The sequence below is a fragment of the Saimiri boliviensis genome, chromosome 21 (assembly GCF_048565385.1).
Source record: "Saimiri boliviensis isolate mSaiBol1 chromosome 21, mSaiBol1.pri, whole genome shotgun sequence".
Taxonomy (NCBI): domain Eukaryota; kingdom Metazoa; phylum Chordata; class Mammalia; order Primates; family Cebidae; genus Saimiri; species Saimiri boliviensis.
The window spans coordinates 5,787,386-5,804,598 of record NC_133469.1 but is presented as its reverse complement, the minus strand read 5'-3'; the positions used below and the strand labels follow the sequence as shown (position 1 = coordinate 5,804,598).

At 56.9% G+C, this 17,213-nt stretch overlaps 1 protein-coding gene across 4 annotated transcripts in view; it reads right to left on the bottom strand.

Moving 5' to 3' along the window:
- Nucleotides 1-1,158: 1,158 nt before the first annotated feature.
- Nucleotides 1,159-17,213, bottom strand: part of TBC1D22A (TBC1 domain family member 22A) — a 366,614-nt gene continuing 350,559 nt past the window's right edge. For all 4 annotated transcript variants that reach the window (XM_074391214.1, XM_003932758.4, XM_074391215.1 and 1 more), the window contains one exon: nucleotides 1,159-1,764. In XM_074391214.1, coding sequence (XP_074247315.1) covers nucleotides 1,636-1,764 — 129 coding nt within the window. In that variant the 3' untranslated portion in view covers nucleotides 1,159-1,635. The remainder of the gene's footprint in view (nucleotides 1,765-17,213) is intronic.

Genomic DNA, 17,213 nt, shown 5'->3' with positions numbered 1-17,213 from the left:
CAGTCCACGGCAGAACCAGTCCACAGCGGGAACCAGTCCACAGCGGAAACAAGTCCACAGCAGGAACGAGTCACAGTGGAACCAGTCCACAGCGGAACCAGTCCACAGCAGAAACAAGTCCACAGCAGAACCAGTCCACAGCGGGAACCAGTCCACAGCGGGAACAAGTCCACAGCAGGAACGAGTCCACAGTGGAACCAGTCCACAGCGGAACCAGTCCACAGCAGAAACAAGTCCACAGCAGGAACGAGTCCACAGTGGAACCAGTCCACAGCGGAACCAGTCCACAGCAGAAACAAGTCCACAGCAGAACCAGCCCACAGCGGGAACGAGTCCACAGTGGAACCAGTCCACAGCGGGAACGAGTCCACAGTGGAACCAGTCCATAGCGGAAACAAGTCCACAGCAGAACCAGTCCACAGCGGAACCAGTCCACAGCGGGAACGAGTCCACAGTGGAACCAGTCCACAGCGGGAACAAGTCCACAGCGGAACCAGTCCATAGTGGGAACCAGTATAGAGCAGAAGCAGTATATAGTGGGAACCAGTCCATGGCAGAACTGGTCCACAGCAGAACTGGTCCATGTCAGAAATGGTCCATGGTGGGAACTGGTCCACAGCGAAACTGGTCCATGGTGGGAACCAGTTCACAGCGGAAACTGTCCCACCTCCCCCACACCTAGCAGATCTGGACAAGGACAGTGAGTCCCAGGGAGCCTCCAAAAGCTCATTCCACCTCCAAGCCAGGCTGCGGTGGGAAGAGCCCGGTGGTTCAGGGCTCTGACGACAGGGCCTCGAACCCCTGCCTGTGTACAGCCCAGCATGGCCAGACAGCCTGTGCGCGCCTCCAGGGGCTCTGTCTGAGGCCAGCCCTGAACTGCATGGCAGGGCCACTTGGCCTTGGACCTCAGGGAGGTGGGGGATTATCTTGTGTAAAAGAGGTTTGAGGCGGAAAGTAAGGCGATGGCGAGAGGCCTCCCTGCGCTCCCAGCCTTCGGTCCCGTGGCCTCCCGGGCTCTCGGCGGGCTCACGGCTCGGCCTCCAGCCCTCAGCTTCCTAGTCATGTTTAAACCAAGCAAGCGGGAAGAGAGAGAGAGAAGGGGCCGGCAGTGGCGAAACCCGGCTGGCTGAGAGACAATCTCACAGCAGAGATCCCAGGTCAGTGCAATGTCTCCGTCTATATTTTGTCTATATTTTATTCTTTCACTCAACAGAATGGAAGTTTTTCATTTCAGAGTAGGTAGAGATGGCCACCACCTCGTTCCGGCCCCGGCGTCCAGACAGCAGGCCTCCCGAGAGGGTCCGCCTCCCAGGCCACCCCAGACTGGGCGGTATAGGAGGCAGTCACTTGGCAAGGACACCCCAGGGAGAGGGTGAGGGGACCCTGACCTGCCTCTGGCCGCCGAAGCCGGGACCCTCCCCTGGCTCTCTTTGGTATCTCAGAAAACAGAGGGTGTCCCTGTCCTTGTCAGCCCTGGACCAAGCCTGGGGCCCATCTTCGCCAGCGCCCCTGGAGGGTGGGGCCACACCACAAGGCCATTTGGCAGCCCGGGACCAGCTCACAGGGGCCTCCCACCGGCCAGGCAGGTGGGGCGCCCACCCAGAACAGGGAGGCCAGCTGCGAGGGGGCCCAGGCTCATTTCTTGTAGTGATTGGGGGCGTCCGCAAAGGCAAACTTGAGGCGGTAGGCCTCGGCCAGCAACAGGCTGATGTCCTCATCGTCCCAGTGGGCTGTGGGCAGGTTCTGCAGGAAGAGCAGCAGCTCCTGCGGGGAAAGAGACAAGCCCAGGTCAGAGGAGGTGACCTACAGTGAGGGCAGGGTGACCCAGGAAAACTCGCCACCAGCAGCTGCTCCCTGCTCGACCACAGTAGGGCCCAGGCCTCGCCCCACAGCCCCTGCCCCATCCCAGCAGCCAGGCGGGAAGTCCACTGTGCAGCTCCAGGTCTGAGACGGCGGGGCAGGGGCCGCCCAGCACTTCCTTTAACTGAATCTCCGGCGGCTCATGGGGAGACGCAGCTTTGCAGGCCCCGCCCAGGAGCTTCCCACCCCCCAAAGCCTCTATCAGCCCAGGAAGCACCGCACCACCACACCTTAGTGGCACTGCCACTAAGCACAGATTTCTGTGCATCAAGAGACCCCTCTGGGTACCAGCACAGTCAGCAGCTGAAGCACACGTGTGGAGACCACAGAACAGAGCTGCCTCAGGTCCTCCCAGGGAGTCCAGGAACACACAAAGCCCCACCTGGCCCCTCCTCCATGCCCGCCTCATGCCAGTGGGTAGGAGTCAGGGCTACACCAAACCCGGCTTCAGGTCTGGGTCCAGCCAGGTGCCCTAGGACAAGGACTCCATCCCGAGGCCCATCCCTCCTCTGCGAGATGGGGCCACCGTTGCCGGCCTGTCAGGGCTGCTGGACAGACTGGGAAAATGCACATGACGCCAGCAGCACAGCCAGCACAGGGCGGTGGGGGGGGGGCACTGGTTGCTCACAAGCCAAGCTCACTGGGCACGCTGGGCAGACACAGTGGGCTCACTGGGTGGCATCTCTGGCCTGCAGCAGGACCATGTCTCAGCTTAGGTGGGCTATGGGGTCACTGAGTTCCACCCACAAAAGACACATGGGGGACAGGCTCTAGAGCGGTGTGCCCGCCCAGTGAGTCCAGTGCTCCCATCCAGCTCACGATCTGGAGGCCAGGACGCGGACGCGGAGGAGATGGAGGCTGACCTACCTCCACTGAGGCCGAGGCTGGGAAGGAAAAGCAAACGGCCTTGGGGGACCCCCACGACCATCTTCTCTGACAGCCCCAACCCCCAGCTCCGTGAACACACCCACATCCAGAGCAGCTGGCGGCCCACCAACGATGGGCAGAACACACAGGCACCTGGCCGAAGTAGGGATGAGAGAGGGCGGAGTGGCCAGGACAGCCTGCCGGGGTGGGGTTCTCGGAAGAGAAACAGGACCACCAGGTCAGGGCTAGCTCAAGCCCAGGCTCCGTCATGAAGCCAGGGAGACTCCTTGAGGGAGGGGTCTACACTGCCCTGATGGCCCTGCGGGCTCTGGTCCTCGGGAATTTGCCCCCAGGAGCCACATGCAGGGTCCCCTACTTCTACCTCTCATCTCAAACAGAAGCCAGATCCAGGAAGTCAGGCAGGTGGCTATGGAGCCCCGAGGGTGCGGAACTCACCCTCCCCAGCTCCTAACAGAAGACAAGGGACAGGGAGGACCACAAGCTCAGGCTGCCCATGTCACCCACCTTGAGAAAACACAGCCCAGCAAGACTGTCATGGAGGGAATGACGGGCAGCTGGGCTGGGCCGTTCACATCCTGTCTCCCTGTCCACCTGGTCCTGAGCAGAGAGCCTGGTTCTCCAAGCCACACTCCCTTCATCTGCGGACAAGGATGGCAAGCTCTCCACAGGGACAAAGCCAGGATGAGCCAAGCTGTGCAGATGCAGAGCATGGACAGATGGCCTGGGCTCTCATCCTGGCTGTGCTGGAGCTGCGGTCCACAAGTTACCAGCCCTGTCCTCGCTGACACAGGCCCCTTAGCCATCCGAGAGTCATACTCTCCATCCCACATCAGGAGGGTTACACACCAGGATGGTCCTTTCTCCATCCCCCATCAGGAGGGTGACACACCAGGACCGTCCCCTCTCCATTCCCACATCAGGAGGGTTACACACCAGGACCGTCCCCTCTCCATCCCCCATCAGGAGGGTTACACACCAGGATGGTCCTTTCTCCATCCCCCATCAGGAGGGTGACACACCAGGACCGTCCCCTCTCCATTCCCCCATCAGGAGGGTTACACGCCAGGACCGTCCCCTCTCCATTCTCACATCAGGAGGGTTACACACCAGGACGGTCCCCTCTCCATCCCGCATCAGGAGGGTTATACACCAGGACTGTCCTCTCTCCATCCTGCATCAGGAGGGTTATACACCAGGACCATACTCTCTCCATTCCCCCATCAGGAAGGTTACACACCAGAATCGTCCTTTCTCCATCCCGCATCAGGAGGGTTACACACCAGGACTGTCCCCTCTCCATCCCCCATCAGGAGGGTTACACACCAGGACCGTCTTCTCTCCATTCCTGCATCAGGAAGGTTACACACCAGGACCGTCCCCTCTCCATTCTCACATCAGGAGGGTTACACACCAGGACCATCCCCTCTCCAACCCCCATCAGGAGAGATAACGCACCAGGACCACCTTCCAACTGCTATTTCGGAATTGCTGGGCTTCCACCCCCACTTCCTCAATTCCATTTCCTTTTGCATTTTTGATACTTTTTGTAGGCCTTTAAATTGAATTCAGGGAGCAAATTTCCCTGGCTAAAAGTCCCCAGGGACATATCAACATCAATCTGCTGTCTTTCACCGTTAGATGCAACTGACACGGATGCCAATCCAATTCTGAGCAGGTCATAAATAAATACCTTTGGTTTTATTTTTAATCCACTTTGCTTCGTATTATCATGACCCCGCTCCTTGCAAGGCGAGAAGCAACACCCTCCCATTGTGGTAACATACTGACTCCACTGCACACTCAATTTCAGAATCTAATTTAGTCCTCCAGGTTCACTGGATGGAGGGAGAGTGGAAACGCTCAACTCTTCACTGCCTGCAATGCTAAAGAAGGAAAAATCTATCTGGGTGACCTTTGCAGGAGGCAGAGAACACAGCCAAACACGTCCTTAAATACGGATTTCTTTTTTAAAAAGGCTTGTCTTCTTTATGCACTAGGCCAAGCTGTCTCCTGTCTGGGAAACTCGGCACATTTATTAGCCAAGAGCTGTTCTGCATCCTCTGCACCAGGCAAGCGGAGGGGACGCCACCAGCAAAGCCATCCTCGGTCACATTCAGGGACACCGCTCTCCCGGCAGTGACCGTGTCCGGGGGTGCAGGGTGGTGACAGGCCTGCCCAGGGCCTGGCCCAGAAAACTAGAGACGGCACTTGCATTTTTATTCTTAACTCTTCCATAAACCATTGATGACCACCTTTGCGGATACGAAAGTTCAAGGGTGATGATGCTAATGCCGTCCAAGTCAAGGTAGCATCAGGCCTCTGCAATCCATTCCCTGCCCTGGACCCTGTGGCACCCATGGCCAGAGGGCAGTGTGGAGTGCACCCCACCTTTCTCCCTCAGCCTACGTCCCAAGAATCCTCCCAGTGGATGTGGAATGTCTGCAAAGGCCCTTTGTAAAGGCTGTGGGGTCTGCGGTCAGTGAGGGATCAAAAGCAACAGAAGCGGACTGGCTGCACGGCCTGGAGGTTGACAGTTCTGACCACACGTCTATCAGCACCCAAGGAGCTTGAAAAACTGTCCGCTCTTCTGGCCCCAGCCCCGGCAACTGGGACCTGGGAGGTGGGGCCTCGGGAGAGGGATGTCCCGGTCCTCAGGATGGTGGGCGACCTGGGTGTGCCCTAGACACCCTCATACCTCATGAGTGGACAGAGCTGCTCATCCTTCCCACCAGGTAGCCTCTGTTGAAGTCGAAGGCCAGAGGCCTCTGCCAATATCACCCAGGCAAGAGTGGAGCCCTGGCTCGCACGCCACCATGCAGGCAAAGGCATCTCCCTAAAAGTTCAGTGACTGTGACACAGGGTAGAGCTCGAAAGCCAAGCTGGGATGTTTCCAACAGTTCCCCCCATGGATCACACAGCAGTGGACCCCACTTAGAAGCTGCTCTGCTGCTCACTCCTGCCCTGGGCAGGTTCCAACAGGTGAGGCTCCTGATGGTGAGAGCAGATAACGCCATGGCCTTGCTGCTGCTTACCAAAAGGGTTTTATTTTTCCAGAGTCAAAGGAATCCTAGTGCCATCCGTGAAGGACACTGACCTCCCCCACAGGCCAGGCCTTCCCATGCAAGGTGAGTTGGTAACATGCCCACGTCCTAGGCCCCAGGCCCCAGGACAGTGGACAGGTAGGGACTGCAGGCCCTGGGTTCCCTCTTGAAACCCTGAGCTCTGAGTGGCTGGCCCAGGGCTGAGGCTCACATGACAATGGGCAGCAGTGAGGGGAAACAAGATCACTGGATCAGATGTGGGGGTGCTGGGCCCGAGCCCACCTCCACTGCTGCCTGGCCCCATGGGCACGTCAGACATGTCCCTGCTGTTCTCCCCAGAGTCTCCTCCACTAATCAACAGGTCTGTGTGTCCCTATGTCCCCGAAGCTGAGCCCACAGCACTTGCTGGTCAGTGAACATGGCAGAGTCCAGTGAAGCAACTAAGAGCAGGTCTGCTGGTGTGTCACAGCCACGTTCAAATCCCAGTCCTGCATTTACTAGCTACACAACCCTGGGCAAGTCTCACAACCCTCTGTGCCTCAGTTTCCTCATCTGTAAAATGGGATATTAACAGTGACAGTGACAGGAGACACACAAGGTCCTCAATAGACAGGGATGGGTGAAACCTGACCTTCAAGCCAAGGACAGTTTAGAGCCTGAACACCAAACTGCCAGTTCCAGATAGAGTCCATGAGTGGAGTGAGAATTTCCATCCCCATCTTACCTACTCTCTTTCAATCGGTTCCTTTTGAATGATGCCCTTTATCCAATCGAACGGTGCTTTTTCCAAGCCCACCCATGGACCAATCAGCATGGACCTGCCCAATTCTAAGCCCATAAAAACCCTGGACTCACCCTCACAGATGGCTACACTGCTTTTAGGTCCCTTCTTGCAGCTGAGAGCTTTCTTCCTGTTGCTCAGTAAAATTCTTCTGCCCTACTCACTCTCTGGTGTCCACATAACCTCATTCCTCTTGGTTGCGGGACAAGAACCCAGCACTCAGCAAACTGCAGGAGCAGAAGAGCTGTAACACTCACTGAGCTGTGGGTGGGGGAATTAAAGACCTGTAACCCTCCCTACCACTTGCTGAGCACGGGAACAGAGAAGCTGCTGGGTTCCACCCTTTCCCACTTTCTGAACCACTGGAGTGAAAAAGCCAGAACAATAACAACTCCCTTAGTGGGTTGTTGAATGTGTGCAAAGTGCCTTCAGCAATGCTTGAATGGCCACACCTTCCACAATGGGGCTTCCAGTGCCCACCATGAGCCAGGCACATGAAGGTGCCCTGCTGTGCATGTGCCTGAGTGTTACCTTGCTGTGTGTACATGCAAATTCGTGGACATGCATTTGCACAAAGAACTCCAAAAGGACCATCAGCGGAAGACTAACGTGGTCATGGTTGTGAGAGAACGTGATGATTTGTTTTTTACTTATCCATATTTTTGCATCTTTTCAAAATAAACATGCATTAGCTGTATGCTAAAAATAATTTTTAAAATAAAAGAAGTGAGGCTGGGCATAGTGGCTCACACCTGTATTCCCAGCCCTGTGGGAGGCCAAGGCAGGTGGATCACAAGGTCAAGAGATCAAGACCAGCCTGGTCAACATGGTGAAACCCTGTCTCTACCAAAAATACAAAAATTAGCTGGGCGTGGTGGTTAGCCTGTAGTCCCAGTTACTCGGGAGGCTGAGACAGAAGAATCGCTTGAACCCACGAGGCAGAGGTTGCAGTGAGCAGAGATCGTGCCACTGCACTCCAGCCTGTTGAGAGAGCAAGACTCTGTCTCAAAAAATAACAATAATAAATAAAAGAAGTGCAGGGTCTGCTCTGCGGTCATGCTGGATCCTCCCTGCGTGGCCAAGCAACTGCTGAGACAGTGCCCTGCTGGGGGCTGGAGTTCCACTTACAGGGGTAGGGAGCATGCCAGGCGCTGTGGGGCATTCCCCACGCTGCAGCCACAGCACCTGGAGCAACGGCTCCCCCCCGCACTCCAGCTCCTCCTTCAGAAAATGGGGCGTGGGGTCCAGGCTCTTCATGCCAGACTTTCTCACAGGTGACACAGATGTTCGCTGGGTGACTGCATGCCCAGGGCTGCCCCATGCTGGGCACTGCTCCAGGCACTGAGGATGCTCAGCCCACAGCTTGCAGGGCATACATGTGAGAGTATGTGTGGGGGTAGGCCAGGCAACAGATGGAGAAATAAACAAGGAGAGAGACAGTGTCTAGCACTAGGCAGAAAAGCGTAATGGAACCACGGGACGCAGGCTACTGCCGACTTCGCCCTCAAGGGCCACATAAGCTGTGGAGCGTCCGAAACAGGGCAGGTCTGTGCAGAACGCAGTCTGGAATTTGAATATTTATTATGAACAAAAGAATGTAAACTATTTATTTTATAATTTTTGTATTGATTCCAGATTCAGATAATAGTATTTTGGATGTGCTGGGTTAAATATTTTACTTTATTTTATTTTGAAACTGAGTCTCACTCTGTTGTAAGGACAGAGCAGTGGCTTGATCTCGGCTCACTGGAACCTCTGACTCCTGGGTTCAAGTGATTCTCCTGCCTCAGCTCCTGAGTACCTGGGATTACAGGCATGTGCCACCACACCCAGCTAATTTTTGTATTTTTGGTAGAGACAGGGTTTCACCATATTGGCCTGGAAGGTCTCGATCTTTTGACCTCGTGATCTGCCCACCTCAGTCTCCCAGAGTTCTGGGATTACAGGTGTGAGCCACCGCACCTGGCCGGGTTAAATATTTTATTAAAATTAATGACACCCGCCTCTTAGTTTTTACATTTCTACATGGCTGGTGACACAGTCTTTCTGGACAGCACTGTTATAGGTATAAATCCTGCCTCCTTCCTCTGCCCGCTCCAGGCCAGGGTCTGCCAGCAGCAGTGACCAGCATTTCCCTCCCCTAGACCCTCTGTGCACACAGAAGGTGCTGGAAGGCTCCCGCAGGCGGCAGGAAGAGCTGCGTGCACACAGTGGCAAAGCTTGTCAGCACCTGCCCCCATTCACAGCGGAGAGCACACAGAGGTCTGCTTAAAAGGTACTCAAGTCAGAAGTTTACAGATTGCCAACATGCACAGATGAACAAATGAATCACGACGGGGCTAAAAGGCCCATTTGCCTACTCTTGTTATTTTCTTCCCCTAACCGAGAAAGATGAAACGGGACTCACCACGGTGACATGCGAGGCGGGGAGCAGGGTTAATTGGTTTAATTTGCTTTTCCACAGCCTCCTGACACTCCACTTGTGCAGCCCGCTGAGAAACCCTAACCACTCGAGGTGCTGGGAAGTGCCCGGCTGTTTGCAGAGGGGAGGCCCTGGTACCACCTAGGGAGACCACTGAGGACCCCTGGGGCTTGGGGGGCAGGGCAGCAGCATGAGGTTTGCCAGCAGGCAGGCCCTCGGGTCACTTCTCCCAACCTCTCTGTCTTTTAGGTAAGGAGACTGAGGAGCAGAGAGGCTGGGTGACTTGTCCCAGGAGGCATGCAGCTAGCCCAGCACCCCTGCGGCACCCGCGTGGCCATCCCATTCCCGATGCTGCGGTGGGGGGCCAGCAGGGTGAGCTAGACCCTGGCTCTAGAAGCCAGCAAGCTAGAGCCAGCTCTCCACACAATGTCTCTAGAGGATGAGTCCCCAGACTGTGATGCTGATGGCAGGGGAGTCACACCCAGGCTAGGGGGCAGTGAGAGCCACGCTGGTGCAGGGGCCTCCAGGAACTCGCCCTACTGTTTGCTGCTCATCTTGGCCACTGTTATCTCTCTGCAGGAGTTCAGGCAGCTCATAGGAGGGGACAGAGGGGCCCCTCAAGGGTGCCATCAGAGCTGAAGGGGTCCGCACCCCCCCCCTGGAGCGGGATGGGCATACACAAGTCGCTCCTCTGCCCCTGCCACACTCTCCTCACCACGGGGCCCTGGCAGTCACAGTGGGCGACGGCCACACTTCACAGAGCAGGAGGAGACCAGGAGGGCTGAGGCCAGAACCAGAACGGAGGCCCTGCCGCCCCTAGACTCCACCCCAGACTCCACCCTCTGCACTCCAGAGAGGCTGGAGTGAGCACTGGACAGGCCCCTCTCAGATGCCCCACTCTCGATCTGAGAACAGCCTCCATCGACCACGCACTACAGAGGTTGAGGGTCACTGTTCCTACCTGAACCCATAGGCCTTTCCGCAGACAGTGGAGGGGTGCGCGGGGCATCTGCAGTCTTCCCATGAGGGGCCTGCAGGGTCTGAATCCATATTCAACACCAAGTATCTGCCCCCATGAAGTACTCATGTCGTTGAAAGAACGGGACCAGCTGCGATGAAATCATGCCGAAAAGGCCCGCTGCTGTCAGTGCCACCAGCCGGGGGACTCCCGTGAACTTCGGGCTACAGGAGACCCGTAGACCGTACCTGGCCCACTTCAAGTTCCTGAATGAGGCCACTTTCTTCCTCCCGTGCCTGCATTTGGGCTGTGAAATTCCTGACTCGACACTGACATTCAGCCTTAGCTAACAGGCTCAGGAACCCTCTGTGCCCGAGGGACCACCAGTCTCCGCAGCAAGGGCAGTGGGGGACCCAGCTCCTGACACACAGGCTGTGTCAAGGCACAGGCCACCCCGTGCCCCATGCAGGCTGGGAACCTCACCGAAAAGCCTCTCTAGGAGGAGCTCCACCTGGCACCACCCAGGTCCTGCCTGTCCCTCACCCTTGGCTGTGACAAGTGCCTCCAAATCAGTTTCCTAATAGGACCCGCAGACGGTACACTGGGCTTATCAAACAGGACTTCATGCTGGTGACCGAGGCCTTAGAGGCCCGTGTCTAATGAGCTGGCACAGCTCGTGGCTTTTCCTGTACACACAAGAACGGCCTGCAGAGAGGGGCTCCTGCTTTAGCACACACCCTCCGTGACACGCAGCTTCACGTGGCTGGGCCAGCTTTGCCTCGCCCCTGGAGCAGCCCACGGAGGCCTCGGGCTCACCTGAAGCTGGCGCAGAGCTCCGCACGGCAGCATCAGAGACAGAGGGCTCAGCTCTGTTACTGGGCACGGTGATGGCTGCTTTGTACCAGGAAAAGCCTGAGCCTTGGAGATGCTGCCACTGGAAAGCAGTAAAGCCATCTTCCCAAGGTGGCCACAGGCTGTTCACAACCTAATGACGGACATGGTACTGATGCATGCAGTTATCCCGGGAAAGGGGACTCACTGGGCTCTTGGTGTCCTGGTGCTCATGAACCCTGCTCAGTGGTGTGAGTAGGAACGTGAGGAAACGACCCCATGATGCAGGTGTCAGGACCGGGTCAATGGTGAGGCTGCCCTCAGAGCCGGGAGGTGGCTTGAATCCAGATGCCACAAGCCCCGGCCACGCGCAGGCACTGGTAGCACCATGTTGCTATGCCCGCCCCTCAGAGGCACTGCCCGTGCCAGGCTCCTGCACGAGGCCTGTGCTTCCCTCCTACCCTCTGAACTTTGAACATGCAAAGTGAAAACATGAGAACACCACGGGAAATACACTGAGACCGTCACACCTTAGAGGCAGGAAGCCCTTGCTAACCATGACTCCCAGTGCAGAAGTAAGGCAAGACTGACAAGTTCAATACACAAAACCTCAAAAAAAAAAAAAAAAAAAGAAAAAGCACCTTTCAAATGAAAACTAACGGTCTCTCTCACATACGTACACAAAATAAAGGCAAAAGACAAATGAACAAATGGAAGAAAACACCTGAAACTTTTATCAGAAAGGAGGAAATGCTGGCATTAATATGGAAAGAGCTCTTGAAAGAGACAAACCGATCAAAATCCTGAAAGGAACTGGCAACATACAGGAACAGGAGTCCACAGCGAGGAGGCCCTGAGGTCCTTACACAATGCCAAGATGCTCAGCAGTGCCACAAAGCAGGGCTTGCTGCCACCCCGAAAAATGCACAGGGCTCGAAGCCCACTCTGGGGCTGGCTCAGTTATCCCCAAGGACATCGGGGGAACAGCTGGGGACGCCTGAACAGCGCCTGGGTATTCATGGACGCTAGAGAGCCTAAGTCCACGCTGTAGGGTCCACAAGCCCCCGGCACACATTTGTGCAGAAAGCCCTTCCCAGGAGCCACCTGGCTGGCACATGGGGCCAGGTGCTGTCTCTGCCACTCCCTTCCACGTGCGCACCCAAGACAAGACACTCAGCCCCTTGCTACAGGTCACTCATGCAAACACAGCAGTGCTACCAGCTGTTAAAGTTAGGTGGTTGGCACTGAATGATGCGTTCTGCCTCTCGGTATTTTAAACTTTTTCATAGCAAAAGGTGAGGGGAAAAAAAGGCCAACTCTGCTAGTGTGTTGAAGGTAATTTTGGTCTATTCAGGTAATAGGATGTTTATTTATTTAGCAATTTAAAGATACGTTGCTAAAAAAACATAATGATGCTGGCAACTGCTTTGAGTGTAAAGGTTACTGAGGAGCAGCAGGCAGCAGCCAGGTGGGAGGCCCGGTGCCTCCTCTATCAAGAGACGCACAGTGGCAGGGTGGGCGGGAGCTGGACCACCCCCACAGCCTCAGCCTGGGAGGGAAGCAGCTGTCCTCCACTGCTCGCCTTTCAAGTTCTGCTTTCCGTTTGTTTTTACAAGGGCATGTATTGAAAACATGATTTCCATTTCTAAAAGGCAATCTAGGCACAGTCTCCTTTTAGAGGTTTTTCCTGGCAGTGCCCCCTCCCCGGCAGGGCCAGACACACCTCCATGGTCACCTGGTATCCCTGGGCCAGCTGGGAGATGGGGCCTGATCAGCATGTGCTGTGGCGGGTGGGCTGGCCCCTTCTGCCCAGCACCCTGGAAACCTCAGGTTTTCTAGAACCGAGAAAGCCCGGGATCCCTCCCAAACCGCAGAAGGGCGTGAAGACCAGCCAGGAGGCTCCTGGTGCATGTGCCCCACAGCCCATGCGAGTGCTGAAGGGGAGGGTAGTGGGGGGGGAGGGCAGGGGATGCCAGGGACTGCCCCGCCTGGGATCTCCTGCTCGTTTTTACTTTTCCCATGGGATGCTCCTTCCTGATGCTATCTCAGCCCCATGGCTTGGTCGTGTCAGGTGTGGGGACACGGAAGAGTTAGTGAGAGAACAGGTCAAGGTGTAAATGATTCCAAGATTCAGATTTCAGACACTTGAAGATAATGAGTCATGGCACGACTCCAGGTGAAGACCCCTGTACTTTGATATTTAATCCAGCATGTGGTCTGGGGGTAGGTAGAGAGGACCGGGCTGGGGAGACCTCACACTGGCCCGGGGCCCAGGTGTCCATGTGGCCTGCAGGACGCCCTGGCCCTGTGCTTGGGGCTGCAGCTGCATCAGCTCCCAGCACTCCCGTGGAGACCTCCACCTGCTTACCAAGAACAGGATGCTCCCTTCTCCCAGGCAGGTAGGGTCTAGGGACCACGTGATTCAAGGGGACGGCAGGGCCGGGCCCTGATCCCCAGTGAGCGGCAAGGGAGGGCCCCTCACACAGAATCCAAGAGCCCTGCTGGGCTCCCACCCTGTATCCTGACCATATGCTCCAGCTCCGCCCCACACCAGCTCCTCGGTCAGAAGGTGTCCTCCTCCGTCCACACCTGATTCCCAGCACTGAATGTCAGCACAGCCCAGGCTGTAGGAAGGGGAAGGAGTGGCAGGGAAACCGAGCTGGGCCTCCCCTGCCTTCCCTGCTCTCCTCCGAATTAGAGTGCTTTCTCTTTTCAAAGCAAAGAACCTCCCATTACAAACTCCTCTACCTGGAATTTCCTTAAGCACTCTTTTGTTGCGGCTCTCAACGTGCCTAAGGGTCTGCGTCATGTTGCGCTGAGTGCTGGTCGAGGCCATACTGGACACCAGGTCAGGGAGGGACTGGGTGCAGAACCTACCTGAGCCAGAGCCTCAGTCCGACTCCCAGAGCTGTGGCGTCCTCGCAAGGCCACGGTGCTGGGTGAGACACTGCCCTCACAGATGTGGGGGTGCGGGTGCAGGAGTAGCTGGAGGGGAAGCCCAGGCACACCTGCCAGCTGGAGGGTGATGGGCAGCACAGGGAAGACCCAGCTAAGAGCCGTGGCACCCCTCCAGGCACCGAGCACCTGCCTGGAGTCCCCCAGTTATCCCTGCCTCACACCCAGCATGGCAGGGGTAACTGGCATCTCAGTAAAGAGAGAATGAGGGCTTGAACGACATGTGATTTGTAGAGATGCCCCCAACTCACAGCTGGGCAACCAGACAGATCTCCACGTCCTGGTCCACTGTCCAGGCACCAGCCCCACCAGGTCCCTGGGGAGAGGAAGGTTAGGCTCGGAGCTGAGCCACACCACCTCACCAGCAGACTCAGAATGGAGGTCAGTGAGCTGTGGAACCAGCGCCAGGGAGCACAACGGCACCACCACGCAGATCTCACCATGGCATGCTTGGAAGGGGGAGCTGTGGGGCACACGTGTGGGAATGGCTGCCACGGCGCATCCGCCGTCTGTAAGACCAGGTGCAGAACAGGTAAGGAAAGTGGGAGAGCCACACCCCGGCCCGTGCAGCAGCAAGGACACCTGCAGCAGCCCATCTAGACGGACACACGCACACACCACAAATGCACAAGTTCCAAGCCGCCAAATAATCAGAGATAACGTGTGCCGTGTCAGAGTTTGCAGTCACGAATTTGAACCACGAACACCGAGAAGAGATCAGGAAAGTGGCTGAGAGAAGCAGGGCAGTACAGCGCTGTCCTGCGGGGCATCCACACGCAGGAAGCGGCTTCTCTCCAGCTGGGAGGAGCTGTGGAGTACCGCCCACGTGGAGTGGTTACTCCACATGCTGCTGTCCCAGGTGCTGAAATAATTCCTACGTGAAAGGCGCCAACACAGTATCACTGCAAGGAGACAAATCACCCCCACATGAGGCGGCTGGCACCTCCAGACGGTCACTCTGCCTCCTGCATTGCCTATGCCCCAGGGGCACCCAGTGCCTGGCCACGGCCCCTCCACAGGGCCCAGTGCTGGCATCTGCCCCTGTGGATGGGGATGGTGCTGGGTGCAGCCCACGCTGATGCACAAGCAGCCGGTGCCCTGGAAGCCCCCGGCGATCATGGGACTTAAGATCATGGGGCTGTGGCCAGGATGATGGGAAGCAGGGCAGATGGGTGCAGTGTGCAGACCATGCTGAGCATGGGGTGGTTGGCACCAACAGCAGTGGCTCCCAGGTAGCAGCTGGGAGGCCAGAGAAGGGGAGGGCTGCCAGATGGCCAGTCAGGCAAGTGCACTTACATGGATCCATTGGGTGACAGTGTGACCCAGCCCGGGGTGGGGGCTATGCTGTGAGGGTAGAGAAGGACACCCCCAGGAAGGAACCGGAGGAAGGGTGCAGGGAGGGGAGCTGACAGCCTCAAGCCCACCCATCATTCCCTGCCTAACAGGGCTGCAGTCTACACTCAGACACTCACGGCACACTGCCTGCTAAAGGCAACAGCTGCCAGGCTGACAGGACGGGCACCGCTGGGGCCCCGCAGCTTCCTGAGGGTTTCAGGGAGCCAGCCTGGGGCCCTGTCAGGTTTGGGGCTGAAATGGACAGTGTTTGCACACTGCCAGGCCCATGTTCGGCCCTGATATTTAAGGAAGGTTGCCCATCCTGGTGTTCACTCCAGCCGGCCTCACGCTATGCATAAATCTGACAACTGTGAAGTGTCCTCCACACCCACCACGTCCGAGGGAGACGACAGCCACTCAAGAAGCCAACTCAGGGCTAAGCAGCCAGCCTGAGGCAGGGCTGCCACCTCCCCCACCCGCAAGGCTGCCCTCTTGAGCCGCTGGACCTGACCACCATACAACCCTGTCTCCCGGAGAGGGTTACAGGGACTGTCCCCACTCAGTGTGTCCCTACTTGGCCCTGAAACTTAGGATGACATCTTCACGTGGAAGCCAGGAGCCTGGACTGCCATCAGATGGTCTAGGCTCTGATTGGGCCCAGCATAGACACCGCCTGTCGCCTTCCACAGGGCCTTTGAAACCACACACCGAGTGTGTGCGTGGGTATGGGTTTTCTGCGGGCAGTCAACAGTGACCAACTTCTCCAAGAGATGAGAAGCCCCGCCTTGGGCCATCTGGAAGGACAGGGAACTCCATTTGGGGTGGGGGTTCACAAGCAGGGGGAGGGGCTGACTGGGGGGCACTTGATAAGCTCAGTGTCACACTTCATACCCCACAACGTCGGGCACAAGCCCCAGAGGCAGGAGGGCCACGGAGGTCCTGGTGGGAAGACTGCCTGTGAAAAGTTCATCCTTATTTACCTCATTTTCAACCTTTTATCACACTCAATGCCCTTTTAACTAGAAGATCAAAGAATACGGAATACCACCTGATACACAGAAGACAAGGAAGTAGCTCCATGCAGAAAGGTCAGGCCACGCCCGCCCGTCCACACCACTGCCCCAGGGGGTGGGCACTCGGGTGTGGATCTGCGTCAGCTAGAGCCCATCCTTTGTCTGGTGAGTGCAGGAGCCCGCAGGAGAATGGCCGCGGCGCCCAGGAAGAGGGACCTCCTTTGCTGGCGTGTGCTGGCTGATGCAATGTCAAGTGTGACGTGTCCTCACCGGCCCTAATGCCTTAGAGTTGTATTGCCTGATGATACCACCATTTGCCCAACATGTTCACTGGTCTATGGTGGCCAGGCATCCCTGGGGCGGCTCCAGCCTCCCTCCCTCCCGCTCCCAGACCATCCTGGCAGTCCAGAGTGCCGGCTCTGAGAGCTGATTTCTTTGACAATCCAGTTATTAGTTTGAAAATCTTGTCAAGTTCTGGACCAAATCAGGGCTAAAAATAGAAAGACAGTGACAGCCAGCCAGGACAGGGTGGCAGCTGCTGGAGCTGGCCAGCTTGCCGGGAGGACAGCCCGGGAAGGTGACGCCTCAATACAGCCACCTTCCGAGGAGTCTCTCATGGCACAGGGACGAATGCTATTCTTGTAATTAATGGCATTCTTTTTCCAAAAAGCAAAGTCTACAGAGAAAAGCGCTTTTCAGTGCTGAAACGCAAGCTCGGCATGGAGCATGCCCACCACGCTGCCCTTCCAGTTCATGCCTGGGCACACGGTTGAGACTCCTGTCAACACACAGAGGACACTGCAAACCCTGGCACAGCCAACCGTCTGTTTCAACCCATGAAGACTTCCTGCCTTGTGGTATACGGGGCCAAGACGCTGTGGCCACGTCACCCCTGGAGGAGCCACTCAAGAAACACCCAGTGGGCAGCTGGGAAGGACGCCCACTTCTAGGAGAGGCGCCCTCAGTCAGGCGCTTATCTGCAAGGCAGCAGAGAGGCTCTTCCCACAGCGATCCCAAGAGAAAGCGCCAGAGAAGGCCGGGTCTGCAAGGCTTTCTGCTCTTAATGCAGAAATTACCAGGAGGGGGCCACCGGAGCGGGGAGGGGAAGAGCGGCCCCGAGGGCTGCATT